The 17,787-nt window shown below is 43.3% G+C and overlaps 1 protein-coding gene across 6 annotated transcripts in view; it reads right to left on the reverse strand.

The window, feature by feature from the left end:
* Positions 1–312: 312 nt before the first annotated feature.
* LOC138789001 (fibronectin type III domain-containing protein 7-like) overlaps positions 313–17,787 on the reverse strand; it is a 33,102-nt gene continuing 15,627 nt past the window's right edge. The window contains exons 1-14 of one of the 6 annotated variants that reach the window (XM_069967484.1): positions 17,177–17,232; positions 16,497–16,515; positions 15,957–16,214; positions 15,622–15,876; positions 14,636–14,896; positions 14,182–14,448; positions 13,811–14,065; positions 12,661–12,918; positions 10,619–10,873; positions 10,285–10,539; positions 8,791–9,051; positions 5,328–5,357; positions 900–962; positions 313–551 (exon numbers count right to left, since the gene is read on the reverse strand). In XM_069967484.1, the coding sequence (XP_069823585.1) occupies positions 931–962; positions 5,328–5,357; positions 8,791–9,051; positions 10,285–10,539; positions 10,619–10,873; positions 12,661–12,918; positions 13,811–14,065; positions 14,182–14,448; positions 14,636–14,896; positions 15,622–15,876; positions 15,957–16,214; positions 16,497–16,515; positions 17,177–17,230 (2,460 nt within the window). In that variant the 5' untranslated portion in view covers positions 17,231–17,232 and the 3' untranslated portion in view covers positions 313–551; positions 900–930. Of the gene's footprint in view, positions 552–899; positions 963–5,327; positions 5,358–8,790; positions 9,052–10,284; positions 10,540–10,618; positions 10,874–12,660; positions 12,919–13,810; positions 14,066–14,181; positions 14,449–14,635; positions 14,897–15,621; positions 15,877–15,956; positions 16,215–16,297; positions 16,358–16,496; positions 16,516–17,176; positions 17,233–17,787 lie in introns of those variants that run through there. The other 5 variants (XR_011362680.1, XM_069967483.1, XM_069967482.1 and 2 more) reach the window with 5 other exon arrangements.

Raw genomic sequence — 17,787 nt, forward strand, 5'->3', positions numbered from 1 at the left:
ATTAACGGCCTATTAAAGGGGAACTCTGGGAAAACATACAAAAAGGAGGGGGAGACAGAGAAAAAGGCTCACATACAGATTTTTGTGTTTTCAGCAGAAAGCAGCAGCTCAGAACTGGGGGAAGGAGACTGAATAGATAATAACAAGTATGGAAGTAATTGTTAGTCTCACCATGGGCAACAACATATCAAAAGTTATGTTTCAGTGGAATAACCCTTTAAGCCTTGCAAGAATTTTAAAGTAATAAATCATTTCTACAGAATTTATAAAAGCAAATCATATATATATATATATATATATATATATATATATATATATATATGACCTGTCACTTCTGAATATCTGTAAACAACAATATCCAGTTGTCACCAATTAATATAGAATTTTCCACCATGTACAGTTACATTATTGAGGCCAATGTTACACCAAACAGTGCTGGAACATGTTGCTGTTGTGTCGCACATTTAAGTTTCTTTAAATTGGTTTGGAATTGTCCAGTTTTGTTCATCCAGAATTATCGTCATGGATTCTACAAGGGAAATAGTGAAGCTCTAGATAGAAGACAATGAAGTCAATAAATTATATTTACAGTATGTATATGAATAAACACCATACATTAGAATGCTGAACTGTCATGTGTGCAGTGTCCTAGTACCCATCTACAAGCTGCTGTGGTAAAATGGTTGTCAAGTGAGTCCTGAGAGATAAATACTATTCGGCTATCATGAGTTAAACTTGTATATGTAATGTATGGCATGGCTTTTAGACAGATACCAGGTCCCACTCGATATCTTCGTTCTAGTGATCATGTACATGATTTTTATATATATATATATATATATATATATATAAATATATATATAAAAAAAATATGATATAGTACACATGTATGGACTTACCTACGAAGGAAAGTTTCTTTGTTCCATTATTCTATGTGATGCTTCTCTTCCCTCTATAGATCACTAAAAAAAACATGCAGAAAGCATTGTAATTGCTAAGTAATAATGATATAAATAAATTTGAGTGATACCAGAAGAGAAGAATTCATGATGCACTGAATGTATTCACTAACATTGCAGGTTAAAGGGGTTGTGCAGCGAAAAATTTTTCTCTTAAATCAACTGATATCAGAAAGTTATACAGATTTGTAATTTATTTCTATTAAAAAATCTCAAGTCTTCCCATACTTATTAGCTGCTGTATGTCCTGCAGGAAATGTATTATTTTCAGTCTGACACAGTGCTCTCTGCTAAAATCTCTGGCCGAGACAGGAACTTTGTCTCAGTTTTATATGAATCACCATAGAAAACCTCTTCTGCTCTGGACAGTTCCTGTCTCGGCCAGAGATGTCAGCAGAGAGCACTGTGTCAGGCTGAAAATAATACATTTCCTGCAGGCAGGGCTGCTTTAACCAGAGGGCACATGGTGCACGTGCACCGGGCCCACTGGTTAAAGGGGCCCACCCTGAGCAGGGCCGGCCTTTGCTCTGTGCGACCATTGCGGTCGCACAGGGCTCCGGCCACCAGCCTGCCAGGAGGGCGCCATCGGGATGGGTAAGGTAACCCTTACCCTCATAGGTACAGGCAGCAGCAGCGGCACTGACAGGTCGGGAGCTATTGGCTCCCTCCCTGTCAGTCACCCTTGTGGCTGCAGGCAGTGCTTTACCTGCGGTCACAAGAGGCCGCTTTCCCGCAGTGGTATCGACGCTGAGTGACGTCACTCAGCGCCGACACCGCGAGAGGGGAGAGCGGCCTCTTGTGACCGCAGGTAAAGGACTGCCTGAGGCCACAAGGGTGAGGTGAAGAGAAGAGGAACGCGCAGACCCAGGTGAGTATAAAGTGTTTGTTTTTTTTGTTACTTGCTATATGGGAGGGGAAAGCCCAAAGGGGGGCTATATAACGGGGGGCAGCACACAGGGGGGCCTATATACTACTGGGGGGGGATGGGGTGCACAGGGGGGTATATATAATTGGGGGGCCACACAGGAGGTATTTTTAAACTGGGGGAGCGCACAGTGACGGGGGATTATATAAAAGGGGGTGCACAGGGGGGTATATATAACTGGGGGCACACAGGGTATATATATCTGGGGGCACACAGGGGGTATATATATAACTGGGAACACACGGGGGGTATATATATATCTGGGGGCACACAGGGGATATATGTATATCTGGGGGCACACAGGGGGTATATATATAACTGGGATTATATACAAGGGGGTGTATATAACTTGGGGAGTAAACAGGGGGTATATATATATATATATATATATATATATATAACTGGGGGCACACAGGGGGTATATATATAACTGGGGGCACACAGGGGGTATATATATATAAATATATATATATATATATATATATATATATAAAAACGGGGTCCGTGGAGCCTCAGTTACGAGTCTCAAAACACTGGAATAGCCAGATATCCCTCTCTCCAGACTCACAGGGGCCACCCTGGTGTTTCCCTATTTAGGTCCCAAAGCTCGCAACAGAGTGAGGACCTGAGGGACTACGTATCAGGGTGGTTTGGTGCTCTCCCCACTAGGAGGCACCCCTTGGCAATGGGCTTCCTTCTCTGGAGAGAGGGATATCTGGCTATTCCAGTGTTTTGAGACTCGTAACTGAGGCTCCACGGACCCCGTTTTTGCATATTAAAATTTTGTATGGCACAATCAATGGAGACTCGTAAATGAGTACTCCATTGGAATTTTTCACTGTTCTCCCTGAGTTCAGTGCTTGTTGTGTTTTGTTGGTCTATATATATATATATATATATATATATAACTGGGGGCACACAGGGGATATATATATAACTGGGGGCACACAGGGGGTATATATATAACGGTGGGCACACAGGGGGTATATATATAACTGGGGCCACACAGGGGATATATATAACGGGGGTGCACAGGGGGATTATATAAAAGGGGGGTGCACAGGGGAGTATATATAAGTCAGGTAGCACACAGGGGGCTATATAGGGGCGCACAGGGGATATTAATACTACTGTGGGGTGCACAGGGGATATATACTACTGTGGGGTGCACAGGGGGACTATATACTACTTGGGGAGCACAGGGGATATATATACTACTGTGGGGTGCACAGAGGGACTATATACTACTTGGGGGAGCACGGGGGGGGTATATATACTACTGGGGGATGCACAGTGGCGGGTATATATAACTGGGGGAGCACAGAGGGGGCTATATACTAATGGGAGCAGCACCTAGTGGTCTATAGTACTAGGGGCAGCTCACAAGGGTTCTATATACTACTTGGGGCAGCACCTAGTGGTCTATATACTACTGGGGGCAGTGCACAAGGTGTCTATATACTACTAGGGGATGCACAGAGGGGGCTATATACTAATGGGGGGAGCACCTAGTGGTCTATAGTACTAGGGGCAGCACACAAGGGGTCTATATACTACTGGGGGCAGCACCTAGTGGTCTATATACTACTGGGGGCAGTGCACAATGGGGTCTATATACTACTGGGGGTAGCACACAGCTCTATATACTACTGGGAGCAGCACACAGCTCTATATACTACTGGGGGCAGCACACAGCTTTCTATACTACTGGGGGCAGCACACGGGTCTATACTAACATTGGGGCTGCACAGAGGGGCCTATACTATATAGGGACCTTACTACTATATTGGGGCACAGAGCATACCTTATTATTAAGTGGGAGCACAGAGGAGTGTAACTACTAAATAGGGGCACAGAGGGGGGTAACTACTATATAGGGGTACATAGGGGGGTAACTACTATATAGAGGTACAGAGGGGTGTAACTATTATATAGGGGCACAGAGGGGTGTAACTACTATATAGGAGCACAGAGGGGTGTAACTACTATATAGGGGCACAGAGGGGTGTAACTACTATATAGGGGCACAGAGGGGTGTTACTACTATATAGGGGCACAGAGGGGGGTGACTACTGTATAGGGGTACAGGGGACCTTACTACTGTATGTGTTGGAGCCTAAAATGTTTCTCTGGCAGATTCTGGAGAGAAGATTCCCAGCCGGGGGAAGACTTAAAGGTGGCCCAGGCTGGAAGGAGTGAAAGAAAAGGTGAAAGACTCTGATCAGAGAAGACGCCCCCTGTGAGTAAATGGATGTAACTGTTATAGGGTCTGTAGTGATAGTGGTCATGGTGTGGCGGTATTGTGTAATGATATCATTGGTGATATCTTTATAAGGTTATAAGGTAACTACTGTATGTATTGGGGCTCCTAATACAGTGTGGGGGCATTCAGGGCATTATACTGTGTGTGGAGCTCCGATTCTGATAACGCTGGGTTGGGGGGGGGGGCGGTTTAGAGGGCTGTGCACTGGGCCCACCAATGTATTAAAACGGCCCTGCCTGCAGGACATACAGCAGCTAATAAGTATGGGAATTTTTAATAGAAGTAAATTACGAATCCATGTAACTTTCTAATATCAGTTGATTTGAAAGAACAACCCGGACAACCCTTTTAAAGAAGCATTCCGGAATTTTTTTTATCTGCATCCCGCCCTCCGCTTCCCTGCTGCGCGCCATCCCTGGTGAGTGTGAGCGGAGGACAGGTAAAAAAAGATTCTGGAATGCTTCTTTAAATATAGCCAGGAATATTTCTGATGCGGACACTTCTGAGATTGCCCCATACAACGATCAGCCATAGCCTTACAATCACTGACTGGTAAAGTGAGCAGCATGGATTATCTGGGGACAATGGCGTCTGTCGGCGGAGGGATTAAGGGATCTTGGTGACTGTGATGTGTAGACGACTGGGGCAGAGCATCTTCAGAATGGCCGATCTTGGGTACAGAGTCATTGATGAGTGTGGGGGAGAAAGCTAGCCTGTCTGATCACAGATGAGCTGATTTTTTTATCTTTCAAACCAACTGGTGTCAGAAAGTTATACAGATTTGCAATTTAATTTTATTTAAAAAAAATTCTCAAGCCTTCCACTACTTATCAGCTGCTGTATGTTCTACAGGAAGTGGTGTATTCTGTGTGACACAGTGCTCTCTGCTGCCAACTCTGTCCATGTCAGGAACTGTACAAAGCAGGAGAGGTTTTCTATGGAAATTTTCTACTGCTCTGGAAAGTTCCTGATATGAACAGAGGTGGCAGCAGATCACTGTGTCAGACTGGAAATACACCACTTCCTGCAGGACATACAGGAGCTGATAAGTATGGGAAGACTTTTAAGTTACATTTTTAAAAACAAACTTTGTCCTAAAACTAAAATAAATGCAGATAATCCACTTGTATTTCTTTCATGCACAATAGTTTACAAAGAGATAAAGTATCGGGTGCCTTACCCATTCCAAGAGAGCTGCCTGAACAGGTAACTGCAATAAAACAGAGAAAAAAAGAAAATAAATTACTGTAATACAGTCAAGATTCTGAACATCAGTAGGTATTGTTTCCTTGTGTCTTATAGATAGCATGTAAGAGCCTGGCCAAAGCTTACAATGATGGATATTACTGGCGGAGCTGGCTCAAAGGTGAGAGCCATGAGACCTGCTTTATGATAAGCATAGAGGTTTCTTCTGGCACCCTTATCCATCAAAGTCAATATATTATCTACATTAAAGGGGCACTCCAGCAAAATGTTTTTCTTTCAAATCAACTGTTGTCAAAAAGTTATATAGATTTGTAATTTACTTCCGATTTAACATCTCTAGCCTTCCAGTACTTATCAGCTGCTGAATTCCCTGCAGGAAGTGGTGTATGCTTTCCAGTGCTCTCTGCTGCCACCTCTGTCCATGAACTGAGCAGATCAGGAGTGGTTTTCTATGGGGATTTGTTACTGCTCTGGACAGTTCCTGACATCGACAGAGGTGGCAGCAGAGAGCACTGTGTCAGACTGGAAAGAATACACCACTTCCTGCAGGACATACAGCAGCTGATAAGTACTGAAAGACTGGAGATTTTTAAGTAGAAGTCAATTACAAATCTACATAACTTTCTGACACCATGACTGATTGAGTTGAAAGAATATTTTTTGCCAAAGTAACCCTTTAAATTTCAAGGTACTAATTCTCATTGGAAAGACACAGTGGTATATGGAAGCTTATTTTCAGACAATGCTCCATGGGTAAAAAAGTATGCAAATGAGTCCTCATCATCATACTCATTCATCAGAAGACAGCTGATTCAGACACCTTGCAAAAAAATGCAAATGATTTCTCACAATCATCTAGAATTAGTAAGCGACCAGGGATGAAATGTGCACATAAAAGATGGCAGAAGCCTTTCCAGAATCCTTAGCTTAACCCTTAGGGGACACAGCCAGTTTTCATTTTTGCGTTTTCGTTTTTCCCTCCTCGTGTATATAAGGCCATAGCGCCTGCATTTTTCCACCTAGAGACCCAAATGAGCCCTTATTTTTTGCGCAACTAATTGTACTTTGCTAAGGCAGATGTAATTTTTGCCTAAAATGTGCCGGGAAACCAGAAAAAAATTATATGTGTGGTGAAATTGAAAAAAAAAAAACGCATTTCTTTTATTTGGGGGAAATGTGTTTTTACGCCATTCGCCCTGGGGTAAAACTGACTTGTTATGCATGTTCCTCAAGTCGTTACGATTAAAACGATATGTAACATGTATAACTTATATTGTATCTGATGGCCTGTATAAAATTCAAACCGTTGTTAACCAATATACGTTCCTTAAAATCGCTCCATTCCCGGGCTTATAGCGCTTTTATCCTTTGGTCTATGGGTCTGTGTGAGGTGTCATTTTTTGCGCCATGATGTGATCTTTCTATCGGTACCTTGATTGCGCATATATGACTTTTTGATCGCTTTTTATTACAATTATTCTGGATTTGATGCGACCAAAAATGCGCAATTTTGCACTTTGGGATTTTTTTGCGCTGACGCCGTTTACCGTGTGAGATCAGGAATGTGATTAATTAATAGTTCGGGCGATTACGCACGCGGCGATAGCAAACATGTTTGTTTATTAATTTATTTATTTATTTTTATTTATAAAATGGGGAAAGGGGGGTGATTCAGACTTTTATTAGGGGAGGGGGTTTTGTGTTATTAAAAATACTTTTTTCTTTTACTTTAGACATATACTAGAAGCCCCCCTGGGGGGCTTCTAGTATATGCACTCTGATCTCTCATAGAGATCCATGCAGTATAGTTATACTGCATGAATCCATGAGATCGGTGTTCTATTACTTTTGGCTGCTGCAGCCAAAAGCAATAGAATGCCGAGCCGGGATCAGCGCCATTACGGAGCAGACCCCGGCCCGGTATGGATGCAGGGATCGCCCCCCCGCAATCGCGCCGCAGGGGGGCGATCCCCCCACTAGACCACCAGGGATGTGTAACCGCAAGTATTTAGAAGCAGCTGTCAACTTTGACAGCTGCTTCTAAGTACTTAATTAGCGGGCACGGCGATCGGACCGTGCCCGCTAATAGCCGCGAGCCCGGGCTACTCGCGGCACCCGGGATCGCGGCAGTTCAGAGGGTGGTCGCCGCGCGACCCCCCTCTGAACTCCCATAGCGGCACGAGGACGTTAAATAACGTCCTGGTGCAGCTATGGGTTAAGCACACCTTGCCTTCTGTTATATAATATGCACAAGCCTAAAAGACAGAAATGGCTGCACATTGCACCCGTGGTTGACACGAAAGCTTGTTCAGCTACATTAAAAACCAACATCAGAAGTTAGTATATAATTTGATCAAACCATATTGCCTCATGTACCACGTGCAGGTCTCTGATGCACGAGTCCCTAAGCAAACAACACTGTGCAGGTCCGCAAACGTAAACCCCGCAAAGCGCGCTCAAGCAGAAAAAGGGGGGCCACGGAATGGCCCTGTAATCCCAATGTCACAGGACCAAAGCCCAAGGGCTGCCCCCTGCTCGCGGGCGCATGTATCAGAGACCTGCACGTGGTACATGAGGCAATATGGCCTTTACACGCATATTCCGTAGTGTGCATGCACCCTCAGACCCATGTGATCCAAATTAGCAGGAAGCACCTTTGTACATATGGTAAGTACCTCCTTGTGTTCTCCCATTCTACCTGCAGGAGCATTGGTTAGAGGTGACAGCTTGTTCACACTTGTGTTGCTTGGTGGCCGCTCTCTCCGCCGGCAGCGCCTGTGGTGTTTGGGGGGGACCCTTGGGCTTTGGTCCTGTGACATTGGGGTTACAGGGCCATTCCGTGGCCCCCCTTCCCTGCTTGCGCACGCCTTGCGGGGTTTACGTTCGCTGACCTGCACAGTGTTGTTTGGTTAGGGACTCATGTGTATCAGAGACCTGCACGTTGGTACATGAGGCAATATGGTTTGATCAAATTATATACTAACTTCTGATGTTGGTTTTAAATGTAGCTGAACAAGCTTTCTTGTCAACCACGGGTGCGTTGTGCAGCCATTTCTGTGTTTTAGGCTTGTGCATCTTCTATTATACAATGATGACATGGAAAAAAAAAATACTGATTCCTTCACCTCCTGACAATGAATCATATTATTTATTCTAAAAAATAGTTTCCAAATGATGTCTGCGTTTGGTGTCCCACCCTATAGTAGTAGATAGGGAACCCTGTGCTCTCCAGCTGTTGCAAAACTACAACTCCCATCATGCCTGGACAGCCAAAGTATGAAGTAAAAGAGTGCCCCACCCTATAGAGCAAAAAACAGATGGGCACAACACCATTACAAGAGAGCCTCACTCAGACTCCACAGAGCCATAAACACCTAGGCATATATATATATATATATATATATATATATATATATATATATATATATATATCTTACCAGAATAAAATTTTTGAGGGCAGAATGAAATTTGGTTATTTTCATCACTGACGGGGGAAACCACCACGGTGTAGACATCTCCACAAGGTATTTCAGTGACGTCGCAGTAACTTAAGATGCTGTTTGGATTACAGGTGAAATTCCCTTTCGTTCCATTGATGTTGACGGTGTAGTTAGCCGGGGTGGCTGAGGCTCGCCAAGAGACTCGGATGCCGGTGTTAGAAAGTCTGTACAGCTTGACTCCTGATGGACAGCAAGCACCTGTGGAATATAAAGAGACTGGTGTCCGGCTATGTGTAGCATGTATTACCTTTCCCAGATTGAAGGGATTACTCCGGAGAAAAAAAATAGTTTTTAAATCACATAGGGGGACATTTACTAAGAAGTCTAATGTGTCCAACTATTCTAATGGGGATTGGTGTGTATTTTGTTCCAATATCTTGTGACTGATTTATTAACATGTAGAACTGCGATAGTAAATGTATCTAAGTAAAAAGTCGCACAAAAAGTCACAAATATGAAAAAATTACGCTGTTATATTCACCCGGTACTGACCAGACGTAGGCCTGCACCTGTTTGTGCAACTTTTTAAAAAGTCGCAAATGATAAATTGGGCGCTAATCCCAGATTATACGAACTTTTGGGTGAATACTCAAAACAGGAAGATTTAAAAAAAGTCACATCTAAAAAATATTCGCATGTCGAATACTGGTTCATAAATAAAACTTAGACCAATAATGGATGAAAAATCCAATTATTCACCGAAAAATAGGCGCAAAACCCTTGATAAATTTCCCTCTTAGTGTCAAAAAGTTACAGATTTGCAAATTCTTCTTCAGTACTTATCAGCTGCTGTATGTCCTGCAGGAAGTGGTGTGTATTCTTTCCAGTGGGGAACTCTCCAGATCAGCAGCAAATCCTCATAGAAAACCCCTCCTGCTCTGGACAGTTCCTGACATGGACAGAATACACCACTTCCTGCATGACATACTGCAGCTGATGAATATAGGAAGTCTTTAGATGAGATTACAAATCTTTATAACTTTCCGAAACCAGTTTTTCTGAACACAATGGGGAGATCCATCAAACATGGATCATAAAGACACTATAAAAATGATGGGGGAGATTTATTAAACATGGTGTAAAGTGAAACTGTCTCAGTTGCCCCTAGCAACCAATCAGATTCCACCTTTCATTTCTCACAGACTCTTTGGACAATGAAAGGTGGAATCTGATTGGTTGCTAGGGGCGACTGAGCCAGTTTCACTTTACACCATGTTTCTTTTCTGGAGTGTCCCTTCAAATGAGAGTAATTCCATGAGATGGCTATGGGCTCCAGAGCACATATTGTGCCACTTTTAGGAAAACTGGCAGGGCCCAGTAGACGGGGGCAGTAAATTTATTACAGTTATGGCATAAACTTTGCACAGAATCCATGTTAAACCCAACCCGTGTGAATAAAGACTAAGAATCCATCAAAATGGACTGACTTACTGGAGGAGTAGCCGTGATAAGTACACTGGGACACCAGGCCGGTCTTGCTGACTGCTTGCAGGGATACTGAGTAGCTAGTTCCGCATGTGATACATCCCAGCAGGCAGTGCTCCTCTAGGGTGTGGCACTTGGCCTGTCCTTTGGGTGACTCCAGCATGGTGGTGTATGTCTGCGCTCCGGTGGCGGTGGACCAGCTTACATTGGTCACGGCCTGTGTGACTTGGACAACGCTGAGGTTTGTCGGACAGCAAGGAGCTTTAAGGGAAGTAGATGGTGTGGTGAGGTCCAGGTCATACGCAGTATTACTTATAGTCAATATACCGTAATACCTTACCTGTTTCTAAAGGCACGCTGTAACTGGGCAGGCTTACCCCTTCAGCTGTAGACGCCACCGCACTGACCATATACATAGAGCCACACGGAAGGCTTTGCAGAGTACAAGAGGAACCAGAGCTGCTACAGTTCCACAATCTATTCTCCCCTCGGACAGTCACAGAGTACAGCGCGTTATAGTTACTGGACTCCCAATAGATGGCGTACGTACTGGCATTAATAGTTGTGATACTAGTGATATCAGGGCTACAGGGGGCTGGAAGTAAAGAGGGAAAGTGAGTCAAATCATCTCATCATACAATATACATATATACATATATTTAGGAGTCTTTGCACGCCAAAAACAAAATCTGGAGATAGAACCCAGAGGGAGAAGCTGAGTGCTTCTCTCCCCCATCTCCCCCTCTTGCTGTAGGAGATGGGTTCCATAGACTTTCCATAAAATAGTGTAGTCCCAGGGGCAGAACTCCCACCAATGGATAGATGATAAGTTATAATCTTGGAGCAACCAATTTAAGGGAATCAGATATACAATATATAGTATGCCGATATATACAGGGTTAGATGAAAAGCTGCTAAACACCAGTCCATAAAATTTCACATCTACATAACTATATTCATGGACATGTCTTCATGTACTGTACTCTCTACATACCTGTCTTCATGAACTCTCTACATAGCTGTCTTCATCTACTCTCTACATACCTGTCTTCATGTACTCTCTACATATCTGCCTTCATGTACTCTCTACATACCTGTCTTCGTGTACTCTCTACATATCTGCCTTCATGTACTCTCTACATACCTGTCTTCATATACTCTCTACATACCCGCCTTCATGTCTTCGTGTACTCTCTACATACCTGTCTTCATGTACTCTCTACATACCCGTCTTCATGTAATCTCTATATACCTGTCTTCATGTACTCTCTACATATCTGTCTTCATGTACTCTCTACATATCTGCCTTCATGTACTCTCTACATACCTGTCTTCGTGTACTCTCTACATACCTGCCTTCATGTACTCTCTACATACCTGTCTTCATGTATCCCCTGCATACCTGTCTTCATATACTCTCTACATACCCGCCTTCATGTCTTCATGTACTCTCTACATACCTGTCTTTATGTACTCTCTACATACCTGTCTTCATGGACTCTCTACATACCTGCCTTCATATACTCTCTACATACCTGTCTTCATGTATCCCCTACATACCCGTCTTCATGTACCCTCTACATACCTGCCTTCATGTACCCCCTACATACCTGCCTTCATGTACCCCCTACATACCTGCCTTCATGTACTCTCTACATACCCGTCTTCATGTACCCCCTACATACCTGTCTTTATGTACTCTCTACATACCCGCCTTTATATACTCTCTACATACCCGCCTTTATATACTCTCTACATACCTGTCTTCATGTACCCTCTACATACCTGTCTTCATGTACCCTCTACATACCTGTCATGTACTCTCTACATACCTGTCTTCATGTACTCTCTACATACCTGCCTTCATATACTCTCTTCATAACCGTCTTTATGTACTCTCTACATACCCGTCTTCAGGTACCCTCTACATACCTGTGCTCATGTATTTTCTACATAACTGTCTTCATGTACTCCCTACATACCTGTCTTCATGTACTCTCTACATACCCATCTTCATGTACTCTCTACATACCCATCTTCATGTACTCTCTACATACCTGTCTTCATGTACTCTCTACATACCTGTCTTCATATACTCTCTACATACCTGTCTTCATGGACTCTCTACATACCTGCCTTCATATACTCTCTACATACCTGTCTTCATGTATCCCCTACATACCCGTCTTCATGTACCCTCTACATACCTGCCTTCATGTACCCCCTACATACCTGCCTTCATGTACCCCCTACATACCTTTCTTCATGTACCCTCTACATACCCGTCTTCATGTACCCCCTACATACCCGCCTTCATGTACCCCCTACATACCCGTCTTCATGTATCCCCTACATACCTGCCTTCATGGACTCTCTACATACCTGTCTTCATGTATTTTGAGGAGCACGAGGTGTTGCTGCCTCTATTCTCACTGAAGGAAAACACGGTGACATTGTACTGGGTGTTACACTTCAGACCGGACAGGGCACAGACTGTGGCGGTGTCATTACACAGGATGGCTTTGGTCCCATCATCAGCCTTGGTCTCATACATTTCTGCACCTCGTACAGCAGACCAGACAATCTCCAGCGTGTCACTCGACACATAAGCTGCACTGAAATCACTGGGACAGCAGGGAGCTGGAGACACAACCAGGAAGAGACGGTCACATAATATATATTATACACAGCTGAATCATTTCTATTATGCTGGGAATTGTCTGTGATGATGTATATGATATATGGGATGTATATGATGTATGTGATATATATGATGTATATGAGCTATGTGATGTATATGATATACAGTTATATGCAATGTGAGTGATATATATGATGTATATGATATATATAGTGTATATGATATGCACTGTATGTGAAATATGAGATGTATATGATGTATGTGATATATGTGATGTATATGAAGTATGTGATGTATATGATGTATATGATGTACTGTATGTGATATGTGTGATGTATATGATGTATGTGATACATATGATGTATGTGATATATATGATGTATGTGACGTGTATGATGTATGTGATGTATATGACGTATGCTTTATATGTGATGTATATGATATATGTGATGCATATAATTTATGTGACATATATGATTCTTATGATATATGTACTGTATGTGAAATATGAGATGTGTGTCATGTATATGATATATGTGATATTTGCAATGGATATGATATATGTGAGATATATGGTGTATATGATCTATGTGATGTATGATGTATTTGTTAAATGTGATGTATATGTTGTATGTGATAAATGGGATGTATATGATTTATATGGTGTATATGATCTATGTGATGTAAGTAATATGTATGTTATATATGATGTATGTGATATATATTGTGTATAATATGATGTATGTGATATATGTAATATGTATGTGATATATGTGATGAATATGATGTATGTGATATATGTGATGTATATGATGTATGTGATATGTAATGTATGTTATATATGTGATGTATATGATATACGTGATATATGTCTTGTTCGTGAATACTCACCTGTAGTGTAGTTGAGAAGTTCACCCAGAGGGCTTTGTCCTGCTTTATTATATGCAAAGACGCTCATGAAATACATGTATCCACAGTCAGCCGGGAAGTAGCATGAAGACCGGGTCGTGTTGCAGTGAACCTCAAAGCCGTCATCGCTCTTCACGAATACAACGTAATAGTCGGAGAGATTCCCACTAGCCCAGGACACTGTGAGGTTACCAGGGTTTTCTTCCACAACAGAGATCCCACTTGGTGCACATGGAACTAAGTAAAGAGATCAGTCGCTATATTCAGATATATTCTAACAAGACAATGTGTATAAGGAGGCTGGGCACCATGATGGCTAATACTACAAGATGGCCTCTGTTCTGGAAGCATACCTGACATAAGACTCCAGGTCTTTGCAGATGGAGTAGATCCGGCTCCATTGGTTGCTAACACAGACACGTTATATTCTATCCCACAACGCAGTGATGAGATGGTACATGGAGCTAGTGACATTGTGCAGTTAGCACTGGGCTCGGATGAGGCTCCGCTGTATAGAAGTATTGTGTAGTTGGTTGTGGCATTGGCTCCAGGTACAGAGAATGTGGCCTCCAGAGCTCCACTGTTATATGATATCTGAACATCCGATGGAGCAGGAGGACCTACAATAAATAACAAAGAAATAGCAAAGAAATTACTGTTGCACTCTCTACTCGGCTATACCTCCTGATCGCAGTGGGTCTCAGCTGTGAGACCCGCTGCGATCAATATTCTTTGACATGACTGATGCAAGTCAAAAGCTCTTTTCAATAACAATGACTATTGAATATGTAATTTTGTTGTCCTTACGTGTTTTCTGGTTGTAGGTGATATCATCTCCCGGGATCCCATTGGCATTCCATGCATGTACTATAATAGTATATGTACTCCCCGGATCCAGGGAAGTAAAGTTGAGGGAAAGCGCTGTGGTGTTTTGGTTCCATCTGATGCCAGATCCATCTGACCTCATCACAGACACGGAGTACAGAACAGCTGACGACACCGGATCCCATCTAACACTGATAGAGGTGCTGGCGGGAGAGACCACCGTGACAGAAGGAGCAGCCAGCACTAGGTTATTGGAAAAGTAGTTTAGAGGATGATGTAGAAAGCAACTTATTTATATTACACCACACACACATGCCAAGCGAAAGAGCTTAAAAGGAGCATGACTAGTAGGTGCAGTGTGTACAATGCTACATACTGCATCAGGTTGTGTGTGGTATTACAACTCTGCTTTATTCACTTTAAAGGGGAAGGCCTTTTTTGAGTATTGCCAGGGAAGAAGTGGATGAAGACAAAGACGTCCACTTACCTCCCCGGCTCCAGCACTTTGGCCTGGACAAAGCTGCTTTGGTCCCCCAGTCTCCAGCCAATCACATTTCCCACTTAGCCATTCAGCGGTTGTAGCGGTGTCCCGCTTCTGCTGCTGAATGGCTGAGCAGGCCTGCCAACGTCACAACTCAAGTTCCCTCTGAGATGTGAGCGGCCGAAGACCGGAGCAGCGTGGTGCAGGCCAAAGTGCTGAAGCCAGGGTGGTAAGTGGACGTCTTTGCCTTCATCCACCCTGGCGATACTCCTGCCTGGAGTACCCCTTTAATAGAACTGAGCTGCCAAAGCTACGCCCAAACTGAGGACAAGAGTGGCGCTGTGTCTACAAGAAAGGAGCCATGTTTTTTTTTCATACCTGGATAACCCTCTCAGATAGCAACCTTAGCGGATACACATTGACATTTATTCCACAGTTACATTGGTGCAGCCATTACCATTATTTTGCCATTACAGTAATGAATTACCTGTTGTTGCCCACTTAGGAGGAGACGGTTGACTCTTTCCAGCCGAGTTGATGGATCTCACAGTGATTTTGTAGGATGTAGCAGCCTTTAAACCAGTGACGGTTCCCGGTGAACCAGTGACAAAGGAGTCGTAGAAGGACTGTCCGTCCTGGGCGATGACCTGGTAACCTGTAGCCCCCGACACCTCGGCCCATTCCACGGTGATACTATTACTCAGCTTGGAATAGGCCTGATCGATAATCGGAACTTCTGGAGCTGCATGAAATGGGAAAAGGAGAGTCAGGAAACTGAAAGTCACCAATTACATGACAGGAAAGGGTAAATGTCCTACTCACCTGTCAGTTGTAGAGTCTGCGCCTGTGCCAGAGTATTGCCATTATTGTCCTTGGCTTCCACCATCACTGTATAGTTAGTGTTAGGAAGCAAAGTGTTCACCGTTCCTATAACAGTGGCCGGATTAAACACGGCAAATGCAGACTGCGCCGCTGAGGCGAATGGGGATGCAGTGATTCCATAGGACGTGGCACCGGTCACCTTGGTCCATTTCACGTATATACTTCTCGATGTGACGTCGTACGTCGATATTGAGAAATCTGCAGAACATACACGTCTGAATATCGTCATTGATTCTACGGCGCGGTCATAATTTGCTGTTTTGGGGGGAGATTTATCAAACCTTGTGCGGTGGAGCAGTTGCCCATAGCAACCAATCAGATTCAAGCTTTTAGGTTTCAGAGGCCATTTTAAACATGAGAGCTGGAATCTGATTGGTTGCTAGGGGCAACTGCTCCACTGCTGAAAGATTGATAAATCTCCCTTAAGTCACAGAAATGGATGCAATATGCAAACTATACAAGAGAGAGATTTATATTTACCTGTGGTCAAAGACGCCACCTGAAAAAAAGAAATATAAAAAATTCAGTTTACTCAGATCTTCACCTCGTGGCTGCGTTGACATTTTGCTGCTGGGTACACGACATGAGTAACAAGTAGCAAATCTTTCATTTATAGTCTTTTTCTATATGGGGTCCACTCCTGGTTTTGGCCCATAATACTGACCAAACCACTACGGTGTGTGTGATCCCAGCCTTAAAATGCGAATCCAGAGTTTGCTCCAGTCTGTTCTCCATAGATTAATGCAGCAAGACATTCTAAGAATAGTGCTCACTAATCTGCGCTGCAGTGCCTACTATAGAGTGCAGGTCCTTAAAGGGGCTGTGTCCCGAAGAAAACTAGGTCTCTACTGATGCATTTTGTTATTTTAATTATATTTCCAATGTACAAGCATTTTGTAAAATGTATCATTTGAGATATATAGACTCACAAATCCTTTATGTGTTACTTTTTTTTTAACTTGTTGGCGTTGGTTACGGCCTGCTAAGCATTGACTTGGGTGAGTCACTCATGCAGTCTCCTGATCTGTCCCATTAGTACTGGGCAGTTGGTTTCAATTCACATGCAAACAAGAGGGATTATGGGAAAGTGTTTGCACTGTTGTATGGCTAAAACAGGGTGCTCTTTTACATATAAGTATGCGTTACACATGTCATTTTACCTTCTTTGCTTCATGACACAACCCCTTTAAGTAATTGTGAGACCTGGCAGCCATGATTTCTTCTAGTCTTATGGAACACGATTCTAAAGAAATGAGGGCTGGGGGCTCTTGCAGGACAAATCCCTGAGTCACTGATCGGTGGCAGTAAAGGGGTTATCCAGAGCTACAAAAACATGGCCGCTTTCTTCCAGAGACAGCACCGCTCTTGTCTCCAGTTTGGCTGCAGGTTATGTAACTCAGTTCCACTGAAGTGAACGGAGCTTAAAGGGGTTATCCAGCAATACAAAAACACGGCCACTTTCTTCCAGAAACTGCCCCGCTCTTGTCTCCAGCTTGGGTGGGGTTTTGCTGCTCAGTTCCATTGAAGTGAATGGAGCTTAATTGCAAACCACACCTGAACTGGAGACTAGAGTCGTGTTGTCTCTGAAAGAAAGTGGCTAGGTTTTTGTAGCACTGGATAATCCCTTTAAAGGGGTTATCCAGCGCTACAAAAACATGACCACTTTCCCCCTACTGTTGTCTCCAGTTTGGGTGCAGGTTTTGAAACTCAGTTCTGTTGAAGTAAATGGAGCTTAATAGCAAACCACACCTGAACTGGAGACAACAGTAGG

The sequence above is a fragment of the Dendropsophus ebraccatus genome, chromosome 4, assembly GCF_027789765.1.
Source record: "Dendropsophus ebraccatus isolate aDenEbr1 chromosome 4, aDenEbr1.pat, whole genome shotgun sequence".
NCBI lineage: Eukaryota > Metazoa > Chordata > Amphibia > Anura > Hylidae > Dendropsophus > Dendropsophus ebraccatus.